The 22,842-nt window shown below is 30.1% G+C and overlaps 1 protein-coding gene across 2 annotated transcripts in view; it reads left to right on the forward strand.

The window, feature by feature from the left end:
• LOC148306141 (uncharacterized) overlaps nucleotides 1-22,842 on the forward strand; it is a 136,967-nt gene that overhangs the window by 108,576 nt on the left and 5,549 nt on the right. For both annotated transcript variants that reach the window (XM_088265556.1, XM_088265557.1), the window contains exons 4-5: nucleotides 17,127-17,337; nucleotides 20,082-20,305. In XM_088265556.1, the coding sequence (XP_088121682.1) occupies nucleotides 17,127-17,337; nucleotides 20,082-20,305 (435 nt within the window). The remainder of the gene's footprint in view (nucleotides 1-17,126; nucleotides 17,338-20,081; nucleotides 20,306-22,842) is intronic.

Below are 22,842 nucleotides of genomic sequence, written 5' to 3' on the forward strand. Positions count from 1 at the left end.
ACCACAGCTGACAATTCGTCGGCAGTTCTCGTCTGAACTTCGGGACGCAGACCTACCTTAGGAGGATCGAAAGCGAGCTGGCAGCCGAGGCAAAAGCCTGGAGACAGTTTGTAGACTCCATATGCTCCACATAGGGAACGAATATGGTTTAATTAGAAGATATTTGTATTTATTAACCATTGTGCGTCATATAATTAATGCATAAACTATATATACCGTAAGCATTGCCCACTTCACTTAAAGGTTTAGAAGAATAGTAAGTAAATAGTTTAAATATAATAAGTTTAACATAATAAATAAAAAAAGTGGAGTTGACAAAAATATTGTTTATTAATAATAAAATCCTTGAAAAGTCATTCTCAACCCATTTATACCATCTTCAGGAAAAGTCATGACGATTTGTTTACTGTCAAAACTGTTTATGCTTAATATGCTAGTAGTATGTATATCCTTTATTCTGTATTAGGAATATGAGTGTTAGAATATATTAATAAATTCATATCAAATTCTCTTATACCTTAAGCAAAAGGGCATATCAAAAAGGTCTAGTGCAAATCTAGCGGTCCAATAACCTGTTCAGCTGAAAATAATAATTAAGGCCCATACTCAACTGAAGACAATAATTTCTTCGGAACTGTTTGTTCCCTCCCCATTGCCTAAAATGATAAATGGCCTTAAACACCATAAATATTAATTCGATTTTCAAATAGGTATATTTGAATTATTAAGGACTACATAGTATTGCGACCGAATCGACAAAACCCGAAATAAAGTACAACTTTTGCGTGTTAGATAGGCACTAGTAATTTATTGAATATTTATATACACCGTTTGGTAGCACTTAGGTACCGAATATTTTATGTATTGTATTTCGCAAACCGAGATTTTAAACGAAGCGACATTTTCTACGTAAAATCCTCGTTCTTCAAAGGAGTTAAAGTTAATACCCTTTCATAGATTTTAATGGCGATTTGTGTTTTATGTTTACATTTTTAATATCTCAACATAGATGAAGAAGAATATGAATGCCTGGATATGTATCTATTTTGCTTTATATTTTAACCAGACATGTATTATTAAAATTATATTATTAATGGGAAAAAAGTTTGAAATTTTATTAAAAAAGTATTCATTTTTTCTTCACATTTCACTATTACTCTTTTGCGTCATACTGACAATTCGCAAAAAGGTGTTACTGTAAAAAAAATAGAATTAGACTTATGTATATGATCAGGAAAAAAGTTTTTCAAAGGTCAAAGTGTAATCTATTTCTATGAAATGAACCCTAATGTAACTAAAATATAAAGTTCTTATTCAAAGGTAAGGATATACCGTATAATTTTCGGAATATAAAATTACCTTTTGGGAATACGAACATACTTTCAAAGGCAACAGAAAGAGATTTCCAAGTTAAAAAAAGACAGGTCAAAAGTCTCCCTACCGGTCTAGATCATTCATGATTAGATTTGTACTCTTACATGTTTTTCTTCGTCGCCTTATAATGTCCGCACAACCCTTTTTCGTAGTATTGTTTATTGTTAGTTACCCTTCGGTCCCAAGGAAGGTGTAAATTTCGAAGGGGCTGCAACCCCTTCTTTCTTATTACGTTTGACTAGGAGCACAGAACACTTGGAGAGGTGAAGTTTGTATCATAAATCTCTCGAAAGTTGCTAGCCCGCAGGAGCGGATTGAAACTTTTTCTTCCACAGGCTGTGTCGGCCGAACCTGTCTCACCTTTATGCCACCCTGGTATTTAAATAAAGAACTTTCAAACGTTCATAAAAGCAGTATAAACAGGCTCTAAAAATTAAGTCACTTAGAGCGAGATTTAAAGTTTAAAAGGCATTTAATTTAAGCGGCACATTAGTGAATTTTCACACTTTTGACCGTGGTCTCTTCAATCTTTATTGTTTCCCCCAGAGTCTTCATGCATAATATTATGGTACTTATTTCAAATCTGATTTGAATATACCGATTACTTCGAAGAATATAATTCTTACTTTTTTCTTTCAATAGAACTAGAAAAGATAAACACCGCTTCTGATTTTCATGCCATTCAATTATGTAAAAAAACTTTTATATTCTTTTAACTTTTACAAATACTTAATGGTACATCTTATGAACTTTGCAAAATTAATAAAAAAAAATTATGATTTTAATTTTTGGTGCAATTATTCTGTCCGGTTTTATACCTTGTATTTTTCAGAATAAGTACCTACATATCTATCCCTGAAGGAAACAAATTGTTAGTGTTTTGAAACAAAAATAATAGTGTTTTGTTATTTATTGCTTCGCTATTGACTTTGTGGAATAACATGTTGTTGTTTTTTTTAATTAAACAGTTGTTTGTCACCGCTAACTGAGTTTTATTTTAATTATGAGAAAATGAGAAAATTTTATGTGAAAATCTTACAGGTTCAATTTTACAGAAAAAAATAAAATAGTGGTTTTCATTAAAGTTTGTAAAATATTAAAGTTTTACTATTAAATAAAACATACCGAAGCCAGAAAAATACAAACCAAAAATTGTGTTGTATTCCGTTTTTGCTATTAATGTGAGTAAAATATATTGCATTTGCATATTTAAAAAAATATAAGCATTATGTTTTATAAAAAAAAAAAATCACAATGATTTGATTTTGTCTCCCACATTTTTAATGCTGCTTTATTTTGATGATTTCAAAAATATTACAATTTTTAAAAGTGCGTCCAAATCTTTAAAAGAACTTTAGTTAATATCAGTTAAAAAATTAAGCTTATTTAATAAAATAATAAGTATTTAGTTTTTCCACACATATTTTATTTGACCAGTGACCGAGTTTCATCGTTCTGATATCACCAGACTGGTAATTTCGGTACTTAACCAACAAAAACGACGTGGTTTTTACAACAACAAAAAATGACGTAGGCACTCAAAATATTTGTTAAGTATTTTCGAAAAACAAAAGGGACGATTTTTGTACAGATTATTAAGTATTTTTCAGTGATGTGGTATAATATAAACTAAAGCAACAAAAGACATAAAATGCTTCTCATCAAGATTTTAGTATAAGGAACATTGTATTTCTGATAAGAAACTGCTTTAGAAATACCCCATTAAGGGAGGGAACCCATCTTAATTTTCCCTTCGATGGAGTTGGGTGGGGATATTTTTATGACACTCATTTTGGGTTGTGAGTGAGAACTTATGGCGAACATAGCGGTACCTTGCTTCCAATTTCAGAACCCTTCAGCTTTGAAATAACTCCTGACAAAGTTATAATACGAAAAAGGGAAAATAATAACTCAACACATTTCCAAGGTAATACAGTTTTATTTAGTTTTCCAACAAAAGGCGTTATAAATTCAGTCCATTTTTTCGGGAATATGTTTTGAATTTCTATAGACCGCTAACACGTTTTTTTCTATAATACTACATAAATTGTAGGTTAAACTTCAGTTTTTCGTGGGGAAATTCCATTTAAGCATAAATAATAGTCAAGTTTTTGTACGGTGTTCCTTCTTGGACAATTGTTCTGGTAAATGAAGGTATTGGCCCTTTGACAGCTATTTTCCACTTCTATTTTTGGCCAATATTAAAAATTTTTCATTCTAAATGCATTTTTATACCCGATATCGCAAATATTTTTGAATGTATTCTGTTTTCCAAAGCTCTTTTCATAAACCAAAGAAGAGGTGATTTTTTTTAACACTCTTAAATAAACAGGTATGAACTATTTAAGTAATATTTAATATTTTTCTACAATTTTGTTTATTCGCTTACCTTTGTCATTGGTACTTTTAACAATTACTTTCATTACATATCCCATATACTAGTGCTGTCCTTCAATCTAATTTTTTATTAACATTTTCTTTATCTTAAACAGTCCACTCCCGTATACTGTATATCGTAGAATCTAGGGCACATATCGCTCACTCCTTTCAAGAACGTCATAAATCAAAAAACTTGATTTTTCAGGAGAACGTTTTAAACGTTTAAATAAATAACACAATGTATTAAAAATAAACATCAAGCCACTTATTGAACTTTTTACTGTGCAACACATCTTTTTAGGTAAAACCTAAAGGGTTTTTCTCCATTTGAAAAATATTCAATATATTCAACAAAATAATTGAACAATACCTTTTCTTCAAAATGCAAAAACAACATTTTGTGCCCTGTAGCTGGTAAATATTAAATTAAAAATATGCCTCTTTTGCTGGGATAAAGTACATTTTCTGAGCATTTCGAAAACATGCACAACTGAAAATTGACGATTTTTGATTTATGACGTTCTTGAAAGGAGTGAGCGATATGTATAATATTATAAATGGTCAAGTAAACACCGTGTCGATTCTATGTAGTACCTTATGCACCATCTGGTGGCGGGTAGGGGTTATTATTAAGAAATAAATATATTAAGAAATTTTTTTTTTTCGATGTATGTTTGCTATGAACTTTATTTTTACAAAAAAAAGAAAAAAATCAAATGACAAGCCACATCAGGATACTTATTGAATCATATAGCAAACACCGAAAAAATATTTAAAAGCTTAACTCAATATTTTTTTATTCTAACGGAGTAATACTAAATCAATTTTATTTACCTGTATACACATTAAAGCAAATATAGGATTTATAATGTTCAGACTTCAATAAATAAATAAGACAACACTTTTTGTGACATTAAATGTAAACAAGGATAATATATTTTTGGGATACATATGGTACAAATTGAAAACAGCTATTTTTATTTTACAGATTTAATTGACGAAAACTCTACTTAATAATCACTTTATTTGTTTTAGTCATGACAATTGCCAATTAAATATGGAATATGCGAAAAAATTTATGCTCAGTTGTTAAAAAAAGATTGTGAAAAATTTACCAAAGAAATAATATTTTTAAATCCTTCAGCTACCCTTTCAAACATCCTTAAGAGACAGCTCTCTGCTTTGCCTATTGAAAACTCAAATCTCACCAGACAACCAAAGCGCACGTAGAAAATTGAGAATCCTAAATGTTAAAAGAAAATAATTTTATAATTTCTCAACACTGGTTATTTGAAGTTTGACAGGCTTTTTTCAATAATACTTCGTTAATGAAATCAAAATTTTTATTTTTAGTGACCTAGGCGGATCCAACAGGGGGATCAAAATCCCCCATTTATGTATTGTGCTTCGATAACTTTAGTACGTGTATTATAAGAGGTACTTACACCATATTTTATGTACTCGTAAAAATAATTTTAAATAAAATTTTCCCTTTTTTATTTTTATAGTTGCAAATCGTTAAATGCTTCAATTTTTTTGTTGATAAAAAGCACAAGCAGTCGGTACCATGAGATCTACGTACTTATATTAACATGCACGTTATTTTTTTATCTGCTAACGACATATTATTTCTTTCATTCTAATAAATGTGGTATTACCATAAGGGGAGAGCATGACAACTAGACTACTCCGCTTTCATTTGATCCGATTTTCGGCCTTTCGTTTATCGGATTATCAGCATTCAGTCGGTGTTAGGCAGCGCGTTGAAACGGACGTGGCACATATACCTCAGCCAGCGGCAAGTTGGTACTGTGATTTCCATACAAATATAAACAGGGGTCTTTTATTACCCCCCTTCGAATCACGTAAAGTTTTCGTATGATTAATACGGGAAAGGTTAAATGTGGCATGACTTCATTCTTATTTTATTTGTAAAGCAGATGGAGATTTAAATTTAATTCCAATTTTATTTGGATGTTTTCAAGTTGGTAGCATTGTTTCATTTCCTCAAATTCATCCAGCGCAATGAACACAGAATATTGCACAATTGCAATTAAACCGTGAGATTGAATTTCTCAACACGCGCCAGGAGCGTTTGTCCCGGTCTTTTCGCAACAAACTTGGAAAGAAGAAAATCTCTTTTAATACCCTCGTGCCATTTTTTTAACGGGAGGTTACAAAGTTTAAAGCCTTCCAGCATCTGCGTAAGTTGGTAAACTTTTGCCCGCGGAAGCAAAGTGCGGTCAGCCCACTAGTTTAACTAGAGACACCCCACTTTACTTTCCGCGATTCATTTTTCTGCATGAAACTCGTTTTTCTCTATAATAGTCTTTTTTATCTTGCGAAACGTGTTGCGCGAACTTTTCTTTGCTCTAAAATTTAAAGCGGCCCATTTATTCGCGTTTTGAAAGGGTTCTTTATTCTCGTGTAATTGGATTAGACGGAATCTCTACTATCTGTCTTTCAATTTGTTTTTGTAATAATGGTAAAATTGTTTGAGAAGCGAGTTGATGCCGTCATTAAATTTGTTCGGACGATTTAACAAAAACAATTATGACAACTTATTATCGTCGTTAGAAGAATTTTTATATTTTAATAACTTAATTTGTTCAACAAATTGTATTAAAAACTAAATGTACCCCACCACCCATTAATGTAGCTTAGTCCAATTGAATGGAAAAGAAAAAAAGGTCATTCACATTTATATATAAGTATATATATAAAGCTGTTTCAAGAAATTGCTCAATTATTTCATTAATTGATTCGGCAGTCACTTTGTGGTAAAATTTATCCATCTTTTAAGTATTACTAAGTAAATACCACTATTACTTAATATCTACTGTGGCACGTGTTTCCATTTTCAAAAACGTGTCACATAAGATTTTAAGAAATAGTGGTATTTACTTAGTAAAACTTAATTTCAAAATTCCTCAATTAATTTAGGAGATTCAATGTTTTGGACGAAAGATTTTAAAAACATTTTAAACATTTTTATTTATTATATTTATAAATAAAAACACATATTTCAAATATGTCCAACTACAGTTCATAGTATAATTATATAAACAAAGAAGAAATATTGAAATTGTGTTTCACCGAAATTTAAAAAAAAAACGTGTAAACAAATCATTCTGATCAAGACATTATTTAAGATTTTACGAATAATAACAAAGAAATCCATGCGAGTACTCTTCCCAGGATAACAGCGGGATGTTGTAGGTTATAGATTTCTTTTACAATCTATGGATTTACACAGAAACAAAAAAAGAAAGCACGGTACAATCTGTCCAGGGAATAAGAGAGAGGGATACGGAAATAGGATATCCGGTCTTCTCACTCAATTCGTTTTAAGCTCAACATTTTTAAAAGCACCCCATCGTTATCGTATTTTTATTATCACCCGTTCTTCTATCAGATTTCCGATAACGTGAAGATTTTAAAAGGAAACATTACAAGAAATGTAAATAAAATAATACAAACATATAAGCTGTTATTGAATTATTTTATTGATATATTAAAGCTCGCAATTCCAGATTTTATATCGCATATTTTAATCTCATTTACACTTCACTTTGGCCATATTCATAAATTGGGTTTTAATTTCCAGGTAACGATTGATATGAATTGATTAGTTATTAATTTCAAAGTCAAGAATCAATAAAAAATTTGCAAGAGTTTAAATTTGATCATTTGAAGAGAAAAAAAACCTTTAAAGACAGGTTTTGAGTGATAACACATTTCATACCCTAAGATTAATTTTTTTTACGTTTTGTACTGAAAGTTCTTGGTGGAACTCCATTTTTTAAAATAATAAAATATCCATCTACATAAATTTTTCCACATAAATTTTATTTGATCTGGGTTCCGCTATTACCTACATCTGATAAGACATTTGATGATGTCGGTAACGACGAAACTCGGTCACTGGTAAAATAAAATATTTATCAAAAAATTTTAAAGATATAATTTTATTAAATAGTATAAATTTTATTTATTTACCGAGTCTACAATATTTTGAGTGTATCCAAATACTTGTTAACAAATCTAGATTATCTCCAATCATAGGATTTATTCTTCATATTATTTTTTGACATCTCAACATAGATGAAGAAGAATAAGATGATATTTTGTAGCGTTTTTTTTTATGTATTTTATTATAATCCAGGATTCGGACCTCACATACAAACGAAAGAGTTTTTGCTCAATAAAAACCTACTTTCATCTCACCATAGATTTTTCTGGTGAAATTAATTTAAATTCAAGCATTATGTTTCGAATTTGAAAAATGTATAAAGAAATTCTAAGAATTTGAGTTGTGTGGTTGTTAATCATGGGTAGAATTGGTGGATGTTACACGTGTGTAAAGTGATCACTTAAACATTGTCGGTCGTTAGCCCCGTAAATGCCCAGACTTCCATATTCTTTTTTTGGGTGTTTTTCGTAAATACTTTGTGGCACATTTTATAAACTTTATAAAATTAAACAACCTTTTTAAACCACTTTTTTATTATCAGTTCACTTTAACCTACCAGTTTCGACAAAAAACCTTGTCATCATCATCATCATCCGAAGCTGAGAAGTCAAAAAAATATAAAAAAAAAAATATTCTTGGACAGACTCAAAATGTTGTAGTCTGGCGATGTCGGTAACGAGAAAACCCGGTCACTGGTAAAATAAAATATATGTGAAAAAAACTATAAGGTATATTTTTGTTTTATATTTATCTATAAATTATGTAAATTCTGTTTTTAACGTTCGATGTGTTGTTTTGGATCCAATTGAGTTGATGTATTAAAGTTTAACCCTGTTATCAGTGAAGAGGGTTTAACTCCCAATACAGCATTAGCGATGCTGTGAGTTTACAAACTTGATAACCTGATGCCTTATGTGTGTTAACTTACAAACGAAAAACTTTGCAACTAATAACTGTAATGTAATATGAAGACTATATCCTTTAATCTAAGCCGGAGGCAGTATATCTCAGTATATTAATTAATTTCATACAAAAAAAATTTGATTACTTTTTGATATGTCCATGTGAATAACTACGTGTTAGCTAATCAAACAGTACACAACAAAGTTTTGGTTCCAACCCTAGTGTTTGGATGCGAAATGATTTATGATAGATGTAGGTACAAATGGTAAAATACGGAAGAAATGCAAGGCTGAGATAAGAATTGTCTATAAAATAAAATAAAAGTTGCGTGTAAATGGTTAAGATAAGTGGAACGATGAGTGAATAAAAAGTACTAAAACAAATGTATGAGGCAAGGAGAACATAAGTCAAGTATTTGAAATATAATATTTGAATGTGTTGAAATCAGAAATCCAAATAAGCGCAGGTTTATATGAGGTGATACATAGTTACATGCAGGTATGACGTTGTCAAAGTAAAATAATAAGCTTTTCTAATCTTATCTTTCGACTATGAGTATTGTAGGTTACATTTTAACAATTTTCTCAAACAAATTTTAGATTTTTCGATTAGATTTTAACAAAAACATAATGAGAAAATTGCGATGTAAGGGAATTTTCAAAACTCGCTTTTAATTGCGTATTAATTCATTTCATGGAACATTATTTTGTCTAGCTGATTATAATACTTATCTTGTTTCGTTTGAACGTTTAATGCCTAAAAATACATCTGTCCATATTATAAAATTAAAATTAATTAATCTCATATGAAATATCAGGAACCTTTTTTCCACCTTATCATAAAAGCGTAAAAATACAATAATTGATTTGTATTTAATTCATTCATTCAAACCCTTTTCCGCACCTCAATGGTGCATAGGGCACTGCATTATAAACAGTGTTATCTTGATCGTTAACACACGAAGGAAAGGTGATCAGCCTTCCGCTTCAGGTACCAGTCCAGGATAATAATGAATAAATATTAGAGTGGAAAAATTATTTATATTTATTTGACCCCCCCTGGGAATCGAACCCGGGACCTCTTGAACGGTAGCCGAGCATGCTGACCATTTCGCTACGGAGGCGGACATTTGTATTTAATAACGGGTTTTTAATAAAAAGCTTATTATGAAATATATTCATTTTTTAAGGAAACCCACAGCTTGAATATATCCAGAATACCGTAAGAAGTATTTATATATAAAATTAATGTATTTGGATGTAACATATAGGCAAGTGGCTGAGTTGAAAAATAAATCATGATATTTAGCTCCGGCGCGTAGCCACCATTATAGCCAAAGTGCCCTCCGTATTAGATTAATTCCAGAAAATTCCTCCAAAGGTATCTAATCGACCCCTAACAATGGTGCTTTGGTCGTTAGCCATTCAAGGGGCTTATCTTAGTTCCAGATTTACCGTTTGAATTGAAAGCTCTTTCTACCTCCACAAAGCTCTGTGCTCCTGTAGCTTTTACTCCGCTCGAGATTCCGACCAAATTAGTTTTATTCTTTTCTGACGGTTTATTCAACCGTGTCAATTATTATGCGCTAGCACTTGTTATATGCTACACACAAACACGAGCATTTTAGTTAATTAAAATAAAAAGGTACATATTCCTGTATGTGTACACACACACATCTTGACGAGGTGCTAAATTTAAAGGCTGAGCATATTTTTAATGAAACTAATAATTACAAATGAAATTTCCAATATCGCTTCAATGTGTGTGTGCAATTAAGGAAAGTCCTATAAATTATATTGGAAGTAGGATGTTTTATGTAAGACCTTAGGCACACCAAACCTTGGAATATTCGATCGGAATTAGTTACAAATAAAGCAATTTTGTCTTGTACCATGTCAGTTCGGGCGAGATAAATTATTTCAATAACGTCTGTGACAATACAATTATAATACAAGTATTCTCCTATTTTCTCCCCGATAAATTCCATATGAAACGTGTCAATATTGGTTTTGGTATTCGCCCGATTTCGGTCCATTTCACGTACGTCTATTGATATCCAAGCCGTTATCATAACACAAGAAATTCGGCACATAATACTAAAGACAAATCGAAGAAATACCAAAGTTTTATAGAAAAACGAAAGAACAGGTGATGGGGTGAGATAAAACTGATATTTACTCGATATGCTGGTGCTTGATTTATGATAAAATCATAGTTCTTTCTCTGGAATATGTTTTCAAATCAGGTTCTACGTTTTCATATAAACAAAGCAAGTACCAATCTGCTTTCGGTACACAATTTGTAAAATAAACCTTCAACAGTTTATTTTCTCAGATTGTCAGAACTCGAAACGACTATCAATAATCATATTTCACATTGACAAATCTATCTGACTTCATAATAATTTGATATACTTAAAAAAAATTACTTCCTCTTTTTTTTGGATGATGAAAATATCTCGAAATAATTAACTTTGAAAAATTAGAACAGTTTTTTGAAAGCAATTAATCCGATAATTCCTTCGTAAAAAGCATACTTTGCAGAACATGTAAAACACTATAAATTGATTTGATTATTTTGCATTCAATTATGGGCCATGAGAAAAGCCCTGTTTATAAGTTCATGTAAGTAGACAATAATTTGTTTCATATACCTTAATTTTTACTCCAAAAGATGAATTCATATCCTAGATTACAGCTAATGTGATTTTTTAAACGTATGAAAGTTAATTTTATCTAAAAACACGTATTACCTTAGTTTATACTATATGTGTAATCAATAAACTTTTTTAAGATAGACTTCATTGCAAAATGCATAAAAATGTTTTACATTAGCATATATTTTACTTATGAATTGCGATAAGCACATCAAGGTACTATAATACTTTAAACACCATAAAAAATGGTTATTAAAATTCAAAGCTTGAGATCATCCACAATATTAAAATATCTGCTTTTAATGTCCTTTTTTGCATATGACAGTAAAATAAAAATTTTACCTTTTATCTGAGAAAATCAAAAATATCATGCAGAAAAAACACAAAAAACCTATTTGTGTTAAAGATCCAGATAATTCGAAGCACATTTTGAAGCAGCAGCTAAATGAAACGCTCGATGTTTATAGCTGTAGCGATTTCGATTATCTTCGGTGGTAAAAAACACTTTGCCATCTTCTTTATTCTTCTCTTCTCTCCCTTCTAAATTTCACCCTCTTCCTCCCCTACTAAGGGATATAACACTTCGGTTTACCTGGAAGCCGCTATCAGGAGGAGATAAGTTCATAGGAGGTATAAAAAAACAACCACGTACGCCAGTAACGCAAATATACTAAAGTCCTTAGTGGAGGAAGTCCAGTGAGAGAAAACAATAAAGTACTTTGTAAAATGTAAAATGATAATAATAATAAAAATGTATGTAAATGTGGGAGTTTAATATATAAATGTATTCCTTATAACTAAATGCCCCCAAAAAAATATGGTTGTATCGCATAAAATACGATTGTAAGTAATTTTAAAGGTAATTTTCAATATTTTTTTTTATCTCCCTCTGAATGATATAAAATAGGTTACTGCATTTGATGGAAAGAGTAAAAATAATACTATTTGAAATTTATAAAATAAAAGCAAGATGATCATTTGTGGGATTCATATTAGTGATAAAAACAAAATACATTAAAAAATATATATATATTTTAACTGTATAATAATAATAATAATTTGGATAATTTGTATAGCGCCATTTTCGTAAAATACTACCTCAAGGGCGCTTATAAAGACATGGATAATAATAATAATAATAAGATGATGGTGATAATGATATAAAAAAAAGGATTAAAACGTCGTCAATCGATCTCGGGCTGTCGAGTCTGGAGCGGGGAAAAGATGAGCCGACAAATTAAAACGCCTTCCTCTTGATCCCATGGGCTGGAGAATGACCAAGGTGTTGAGCAGGACGACTTCCCGAGCGATGGTCGTCACGCTGGAGGGCAGCTTGTTGATCTCCTCGTCATTGTGGATGGCCAACTTCCAACTTCCAAACTAGCAGTTCAAACGGGACTTCACATTTATTCTCTTTTGCCGCCCTTCCGTGATCCGACATGATGGTTTTGTCTTTGAGGTTTTCCGCTTTCGCTTTCATACTAATGGGAGCTGGCGCAATTGAGGTATTTAAGTTTGTAGTTCGATTTCATAAAATTTAACCGTTTAAGCACATGTTCTCAGATTGGTATTGTCTTTGCACATTTTTATTGCAGTCATTTATCCCCGAGAAGTTAGGGGTTTCGGATGAATACACTATGGTCGTAAAGTACTCTTAAGGGACGAACACAAAGCACTTTTTAACGCCAACTTGCCACATGTGTTCATTCGGCACAGATTCTTAGAAATACACTACACCGTTTAGACCAGCATTGCTATATTGAACGACGCAATGATATTATTGATGCACTTTCATCAGTTAACAGCTAACCTTTATAAAATTTTAACTTTTAACCATTTCAAGTTAACACCAATCACAATATTTATAGATGAGCAAAAAATTGTAGACTTGAGATGTAAATGTCCGGAGAAAATTAAATAAATGATGGAGCGTGGTTCTCTCAGCAGCCGCGTCGGGCGCTCGAGGAACCACACTTCCTGTATGGATTCATATATGGTACGTAATTGGTAAAAAGAAGAAGAAATATGTTTTAGAATTGCTTTTAGAATATACTGTTATTCCTCGCACAATATGTGGTGCATTTTCTCGGGCTATCGATGGAACAATCGTGGATTATTAATTTAATTAAAGCGGTTTTAGTTGACGAAGTAAAAAGGGCATTTATACTAGATGACCCGAAATTAAAGACTGATTTGACGATTTAACTTTGTTGCGCCGCAGATAAGCATTAACATCTTTATTTCCGCTTCTTCGCAAGTCTCGTTCGATTCTTAATCTAAGAGTAGCCACCGTTGCCTCTTCCACTACGAGAACACACAAACCACCTCTCTCTTCTGCCACCCTGTTCCTTTTGTTTTGTATGTGACTAGAATTACAAATAGGAGTTAAAAAATATTGCCAATAAAAAGTTTCACCGACGGCACTATATTCCGTTCGACAAGCGAACCCTTCGCTTCTTCCTTTCCTCCTGCTATCCGATACCGCCCTGGTAATTCAGAAATTATAAACATTTTAGCACGGAAAATTTTTGTAAAAAATATTTTTAATACAGTTTTACCAATGAAACCGTGTGGGATTATATTATTTCCTCTTTCAAGGCATTTTTTAGATTCCTTACGATAATTTGTCACTCACAAAAATCACACAGTGCAGATAAAACAATGATTTAAAAGTTATTGCATAATTTGAATGTTAAATCATAAAATACAGTTATGTTACAAACAACATCATTTTAAATACCTACAATAATAATTCGGAAAGAATCTAACGTGAATTTTATGCAGCTTTTTTCATAATAAATAACTTACTGATTTCAGACATAGATGTTTTCGAAAAAAATCTATCAAATTGAAGCATAAATAAAATGTCCGAAATTTGAGTTATATGGTAATTAATCAATCATGGAAAGAATGGTGAATGTAACACGTGTATAAAGTGATCGCTTAAACCAGCCTATGACAGGTTGTTAACCCTATAAATGGCCAGGCTTAAAGACATTATAATCCAAATTTGTTGAAATATGAAAAATAATTGATGTCAATAACTCCTAAGGGAAATAAAATTTAAAATTTGTTTAGAAAAATTTGGGCACTTAAAATATTGTGAAAAATTTTTTTTTTACGTTTAGACGATATTTTAAGTGTTTTTTTTACCCTTGACCAAATCGGGGATTTGTTGTTATTTTTTTTATTTTTACTTTTCGTTCAACTGAGACAAGGAAATAAATGAAATGGGAATATGGTGAATAAATGGGGTTTATGGCCTGTCAGCTAGTTAGGATCAACAATTCCATCTGTGACTTTGTCTGATAAAATATCAACAATTTTTTTTATCTCAAACTATTTTTATTTAAAATCAAGAGAGAAGTTTGGAAAATATATCGATGAGTCTCGTCACATGATCTAAAACTTATAATAGACACGTTCAGAAAATCTCCAACTGGGAATAAGAGAAAATCTGAACAAACCTGTTTTAAAATTTTATCTCATTGCTTTGATAATGCTGAAACAATATATATGTAAAACGTGTCTTTGGTATTAAAAAAAAACTCCTTAGCCATGATATCAGAGAATCATATTTTAGTTTTGATCATTTACAATATTGCTACTGTAAAAATATTTTTAATCATCACATACATAAAACATAATCCTTTTAAATGAGAATATTTTGAACAAAGTAGGTACTTGTGTTTCAGGAGGCTTTACGAAAGGGCTTGTTCCGGAAAAAGGAAACTAAGGCTTTGTTTCTTGAGATTTATGAGTGTTAATGAAAACATGGTTGTGCTTTGTGTACACAAAGACGTCCTAATCACCTCCAGCAATGGCTTACAGCCTTATTTTTACTAATCTCCATAAATTCCATTGGTTTTCTCCTCATAATACGTTACCTAGCCTATCATTAAAATTGTGAAGAAAATATGATTTATGTTTGGTTTATTACTCCTCAAGTCGTAAACAAACGATTAAAATACACACGTTTTCTTTGAAGAGATGTTATCAGTTTTTCCCTTGACAAATTAAATGCTTTTAAATAACGAATAAAGTTTTCTTCACTTATCTGTGGAATAAAGAAAAAACACAATTATAATTTTTTTTTAAATGTCCAAGTACATGAGCAAAGATCCTTAAAATTTCTTATTTCTTTATATTTATTTTTTTTAATTTTCCCGTTTTAATAAATTGATATTTTTTTCTATCAAGCCACCTGCAATATTAATAGTATTTGACTTACTCAAACGCGTACGATAAAGTTCTATCGACGGGTATTGACAAAAATACTAAGTTAAATAAAAATATTATATTCTTTATAGTAATTGTTTTTTCAATTCAACAAAAAATGTGAGTACGAAACTTTTATTTATGTCATAAAAAAGATTAAATATTAAGTGACCTTTTCTAATTCATTAAAAAAACCTTGTTAAATTGTTTGATGGGTAGTTCAACTCCATGTTTATTATATATCCTGTAAGATCCTTTTATTTGTATTCATGAATTCCATAGGCAGTAATACTGTTCCCTTTTGGGATGAAATATTAAACTGATCGTAAAAAAACCTTTTAAAGGCCCAGAGATGTCGCTAAATGATCATCTCCTCTGATGAGACGACAACAGATTTGAGGTCTTCATTTTATTCTGAATCTTTATTTGTGATTCCTTTAAAACTGAACAATTAATGACGAGGAGATGAAGGAAAGAAATCCATTAAAAAGTATCCAGTCAAAATATCCAATCAAGGTTTATTATTTCCACTTAAGTATTCATTATTTGCATTTACTTTTTAATATTGAACAAATTAAACATTCTATAGTTGATGAAATTGCTTTGAAAAAAAATGCTGATTTTAAATGCCTGCGGCAGAATGAGAATATATTTACTTTTTTATTATACAAAAAAATGTCTCAAGAGAGAAAATTATATTTTTAAGAAGGGAATACGAAATCCTGAGAATTTACGACTAACCTGGAGTTTCTTTAAGGTTTCAGGGTTTTATAAACGATTTTTTTTTCTTTACAAATTTATTTTACAAAGTTTTATTATTAAAATCTACTCATGCTGAATTTATAATTTTTAACCCTTTGCTAAGAAAGGGACAAAAAGTGTTGTTTATCGAATTAAAACCGAGTTAAATAGTTTAAAATTAAACATATACTTACACGCATGTATGCATATATCAACGAAACAATAATCTCCTAAGATGGCGTTCCAACTCACACGTGAATGGTTGCTTGTACGTTGCATATGTATAACATCCAAAGATCTAAGAGTGTTTTTGACTACAAATTTTCACTCAAGAATCATACTTACTTGAATCACAAAAAAGTATTTACACCTCACACTGAGAAATAGGCAATAAAAATTATAAAATTTGATCCAAGTGGTGTTTCATATACCGTAATTAGATTTCTGAGTCATTTTTTCGTTGGGTAACTAAAAAAAATAGATTTAAAGAGATCAGCTAAACCAGCTGATCATAGATAATTGAGCTTGCAAATGCTTAAACCTTGAAAATCCCTTTTTCATCTCTTTGATATAAGTAAAATGTATTTTTCATATGAAATATTATCATCACATTTGTTGTTTTTTTTTCGTTATAGGTAGTTTGAATAATTTTCTCGTAACAAATTTCATGTATGTATTTACTGTGGGGCAAACGTATTTAGCTTAATACGGTAAGCTCATCGTATGTATTAGGTTAAGGTAAATAATATACGTAGTAGTAGGTAAATAAAATAAATAATTTAGACTTTGAAAACATTTTTTTTATATGCATGTACTAGGAGATTAAAATATACAAGTATTTTTAATACCATTCGAGTATGCTGAAAATGTTTTTTTTTCCAGGTTTCGTGGATCAGGACCAAAGACCTGCAGATCCTTACAAGTGGTAAGCTTGTCTTCACTGCGGACTCCAGGTTTGACATCATTCATGATCCTGATGCAGAGTCTTGGACTCTCAGGATTAAGAAGGCCAGGATAAGTGATGTGGGAAAATACGAATGTCAAGTTAACACCGACCCCAAGATGAATCGGTTCTTCTCGCTGAAAGTTTCAGGTATATATACAAACATATAAAATGAAAATAAACATGATAAAAATCATAATGTATAACCATTGGAGTTAGAATATATTAATTTTTTTAAGTAAATAAATAAGTCACGTTTCATACAAGCATTATTTTTCATCAAGTCTGTAAAGTTCAATTCAATTACTCATCAAGTCGATGAGTATCATCTGATGAGTTGATGTTTTTTCTTCTATAAATGTAGTTTGATCAATGCTTTTTAATAAAAATTACCAATTTATTGATTCCAAACGACTGAATAATAATTTAAACATCAAATTAGAATGAATCGTCAAACAAATTTATGAGGCGAGTGACATTGAAATAGGCGGAGAGGAATACCGAGGAAAACTTTAGACCTGATCAAGCTTTTCAAATACTTAAAAGTAGTCAAGTTTTTTTGTGGTTTCAAGTACTGCCTAGTAGTTGAAATAATCGATGGGTATGTATATTTGAGGAAATGCAATGCACGTGGAAAATGCAATTTTTTTTTAAAATAGACACAGCGGTGTGGCATTCTCTTTTCTTTGCTTACCCCAGCGGGAAGCGGCCTGATGGTTGCTTAGTTAGTTTCTTAAAATAATGCCTATTTTTTTTACGGACACATATTTAAATAACGTAATAATTTAAATTGTCTTCCAGTTATCGTGCTTTGTGTCTCCATTTATGGGGACAATGTTCAGCGTTAAACAAAGAAAATTTGCTCAACCCAGCTATGCTAACAACTGTTCTACTTGATATGTAAAGCCTGCAGGACTATATCGAACCATGCTGGAACTGAAAATACTGTGGATTCCACGAAACTGAAAATATTCCAAAACTCACCTATCATTCCGCAAACTGCAAATATTTGAAACGTGTGGTTCCTAAAGAAATGGAAAATCGCCCTTTGTGTGAAAAACTTTGGATTCTTCCCGTGAAAGTATTTCGCTAGCATATTCAAATTTGTTTACTTTTAGGAAGCACAGGACAAATATTTTGGCATCATTTACGTCACTCAAAAAAAGTTAACGTTACTTTACGCTAAATAACTTTTTTGTAACTTGTCCAAAATATCAGAATGTTTCGATTCTTCTATGGTATTCTACTGTTCAAGTATATGGATAACTATGTCGTATCAAAACAAATTCATCAATTTTGGCTAGACATCGTATAAGCCAAATTCATATGAGTTATTTTAAAACATCAGATAAGTCCTGAAATCAATAAGGCATTTTTTTTTGGCATCTCAACGATGACGAAGAAGAACATTGAAATCTGGGTGTTTACAAGGCTTAAGATATGTCATAGGCTGGTTGAGTCGATTTGATTCTCATTAAACTCAACTTTTAAGCGCTTCAATATGATATTTTGTTAGTAAAAGTTCGATACACTTAATAATATTTACTTAGATGAACTCATTAAGAATATTGTTAACAATTTTTTTTCATGCACTCTTTTCATTAGTTATGGTTAAATCTTTTTAAATTAGTTTATTTAGAAAAGATTAAGTATTATGGAAAAATTGGATAAAATCAAAGAAATTAAAAATTTTAAGCTTGAATTTAATATCTTTTAATCATTAAATTAGTTTTCCTCTGTCTGCAAAATCACCAAGAACTTAAAAATTATTAGAGATTTTAAGTTGCACTATGTTCGACTTAGTAGAACCTTTGAGTTGCGTATAACTAGCTGCCATTAACGTTTACAACCCTTCCATTGTCTGAGAGGCTTAATGCATTTGAAGCGCTTTACTGAAATCTCATGGAACTTTCACGCAGATAATGTTTCCATTAAGTGATAAAAGAAAACGTTTTATTGTAAATGATGAATGAAGCTATTAAATATTCTAGATTTTTATTGATCCTGTTGGATGATTTTTCACTTTATATATATATATATATATATATATATATATATATATATATATATAAATATATATATATATATATATATATATATATATATATATGCATATATATATATATATATATATATATATATATATATATATATATATATATATATATATATATTTATATATATATATATATATATATATTTATATATATATATATATATATATATATATATATATATATATATATATATATATATATATATATATATATATATATATATATATATATATATAAATATATACATATATATATATATATATATATATATATATATAAATATATATATATATATATATATATATATATATATATATATATATATATATATATATATATATATATATATATATATATATATATATATATATATATATATATATATATTTGTGCATATATGTGTATACATAAATCATTAAACGTTTTTTATTTATTATATGTAACTAGTGCTGATGCCATCTATAATATTTAATTTCATTGAAAAAGTCGATAAAAAAACATTTAGCTTTACAAAGTTATTTGGCTTTTTCTTTTTTAAAAAGCTACGAATAATCTGTTATTTCCCATAGAAATAAAATATTTCCAAATAAAGAAAAAATATTAATTTGTTCAATAAATAACCTTATTAAATAAATAACTTGATAATAAATAGAATTCTCGTTTTCATTGTAAAAATGATTTATATTTAAATATTTTATATAAAAATTTAATGTTCAACCAAACGTAATATAAAATAACTATATTAAAATACTTAAATTGTACAAATTCCAAATGCATTGTGATTATATTCAAATACTTATTTCATCGAAAGATTTTTAAAAATTTTTTTCATTCTAGAAGTACCTTTGAAAGATTCCCCACTTCCATCCAGTACAACGGCCTCCGTGAAAGCCTCCATTTCCGGCCCCAAGCAGCAGTACGTGAAGATAGGATCTACGGTGACTTTTGAGTGCAGGCTCTATTTCGGTGGTGACACCCTCTGGGATAGACCACAGAGGGTGATGGCGAGGAGCGTCCCCAACGTACAATGGCTGCATGATGGACTGGCTATAAGTTTTCAGGTAATATTTTTTTGAAAGACTTTCAGGTTTCTTATGAAATTCTTGTCTATATATGTTTAATAAAAAATAACGGAGTAATTTTTTCCACATGAATTTTATTTGACCAGCAACTGGGTTTCGTTGTTACTGACATCGTCAGACTGGTGTGAGGCTTGACTAAATTTTATGTTATATACACATCAAGGAAGGAGTTAAAAACCATGGTTTTATATAATTTTCTGATAAAATGAATTTAAATTGAATGCGCTTATGTATTGTATTACAATAGTATTACATGTAAGTTATGGTAAAGGTTTAAGGCACGATTTGGTATAATTATATGTTAGAAATCGATTTTGTATGTTAATTAAAAAAATACATGTATATGTATATTTAATTCTTGAAATATTGGTAAAGGACCTCTTCTACTGCTCATTAGTAGCGTAAGTCCTGTATTCTCTAAAGCATAACAAAATTTTCGACAGTTACTTCTTACCAACATTTAAAAGTATTAATCGTTTGTATCGAATGGACATTGTAATGGTAAATGCATGTGTGGGATGTGTGAATGAAAATTTCCTTTTAAGGGGAATTTTTTTAACTATTAATTTCGAGGATTTATAATCTCTCTAATTTTCTATCCTCACTACATCTTTGTATTTTTTCTTGTCTATATGTTAAATTCACACTCTTATGTTGTTAGATTTTTAGAATCCTTCAGTGCCTTATAATTGCGTATAAATTTAATATTGACATTTTCTGGGTGATTGGGTTACCACCGTCAATAACGGTAACATTTCGCGACGAATGGTAATCCGTTACTTAGATAAAAATTTTAATCTTTATGATGAGATTTTGAATTTATAGGATTGTCTGTTTTTTACGTCAAATAGAGTTGGCAATTTTTATTTACTTTTTATTTGGGGAATTTTAGAATTCCACAGAAATAATAATAAATATAACAATGACTACAGCAACCTTTTCATGCACTTTCAAATAGTTGAATCAGCACCTACCTCGTTTTCATATTTAAACGTTCCAAAGGCACACCACTTAAATAAAGGCTTTTTTTACAAATGGTGTATGATTATAATGTTGGATGAATCAAAACGAGTGTCGCAATAATTTTAAAGTAGTATTTACCGAATAAATGTTTAGAAAAATATTTTTGAAAGCTTTTTATTGGCATTAACTTATTCATTGTGAAATATTCGAATACCTTTTTTATATTGTACATGTGTACATAAAAATAACAATCATAATATCCTGTTTGATTTGAGACTTAACAAAACGTTACATCATTTCTATGAAACAACATTTAATGTACCAAAATGAACGAAGCAGATAGAAAGAGTTCTCGAAGACGCCGTGTTTGACACGCGTATAAAAACACAGAAAAGTCTTGTAATTTTATTCATGTTGACACTCAAAGGATAATAAAAAGGAAAACAATAGAACACACGCAAAACAGCAAAAGGATATTATCCTGAAAAGAACAATGTTGGATGTCACATTGCCGACGTATGAAAATCAGGTTCGGTGATTTAGTCCTTGTTCACAAGGGTCCTTTATAACTTGTTTGCTCTCATGTTATAAAGGATTTTCCAGGATGAGACAGGAGCAAGATGGGGTCACCGCGATAAAAACATACCAGGAGAACATGTCGAGGTGGAGGTGTATCGTGTCACCTACAAAGTAACCCTAGTGCCTTGGGCGACTTTATGTATTATATAAATTATATGGAAAATGCCACTCCGCATCAAGGGCGTATCTTTGTAGAAATCTGTATTGTTGAAGTTTGAGATATTACTTTGAAAATATTTTTCGATTTGAGTTTAAATAAATTTGCGGGTATGCAAAAATAAAATCAATAACTTCGAAAACTTTATTTTATTTATTGTTTCGGCATTAACTTTGTGGTAAGACATGTTACAATGATTAAAGAAAACACTTCGTTTTTTACCACTTGAGTTTTATTATAGACTACATGTTTCAGAAGTTAAACTTCCATCATTCAGGTCTGTATAATAACTAAAATATAAAATTGTTCTATAAATAAGGAGAGGGGAAAGTAAGGGGAAGGGGTTAGTCAAGAAACGGAGTTTGAAAACAAAGGAAAAATTGAAAGCAATGGCGAAGAATTTTGAAACAATATATTATTTAATAAATTATTATTAGAATTCAGGTTTTTTTGTATTTCTAAATTTTCAAGATAATTCATAATTTGGCCTTTATATGGAACAAGGTGTAATAATTTTAATTTATGAGAGGGAAATGAGTGATTAGTATCTATTATATGATTTGCAAATTGCGAAAAATAATTGCTAACAAGACCGCTATGATGTTCTTTAATTCTAATCTTTAAATTTCTCGCAGTTTGGCCAATATATTTTCTATCACAATCTCCACACGAAATTTCATAAACACCACTTTTTTGTAATAAATCAATTTTAGATTTTGAGTTATCGAGGATTTTATGTAAATTATTATTAGTATAATATGCAGGTTGGATATGGGAGGGCAAGATTTTCGAAATATTTTTAGTTATTGAACCCGTA

This window comes from Brachycentrus maculatus, unplaced genomic scaffold (genome assembly GCF_059751285.1).
Source record: "Brachycentrus maculatus isolate JH-2025_06_01 unplaced genomic scaffold, ASM5975128v1 h1tg000250l, whole genome shotgun sequence".
Taxonomy (NCBI): domain Eukaryota; kingdom Metazoa; phylum Arthropoda; class Insecta; order Trichoptera; family Brachycentridae; genus Brachycentrus; species Brachycentrus maculatus.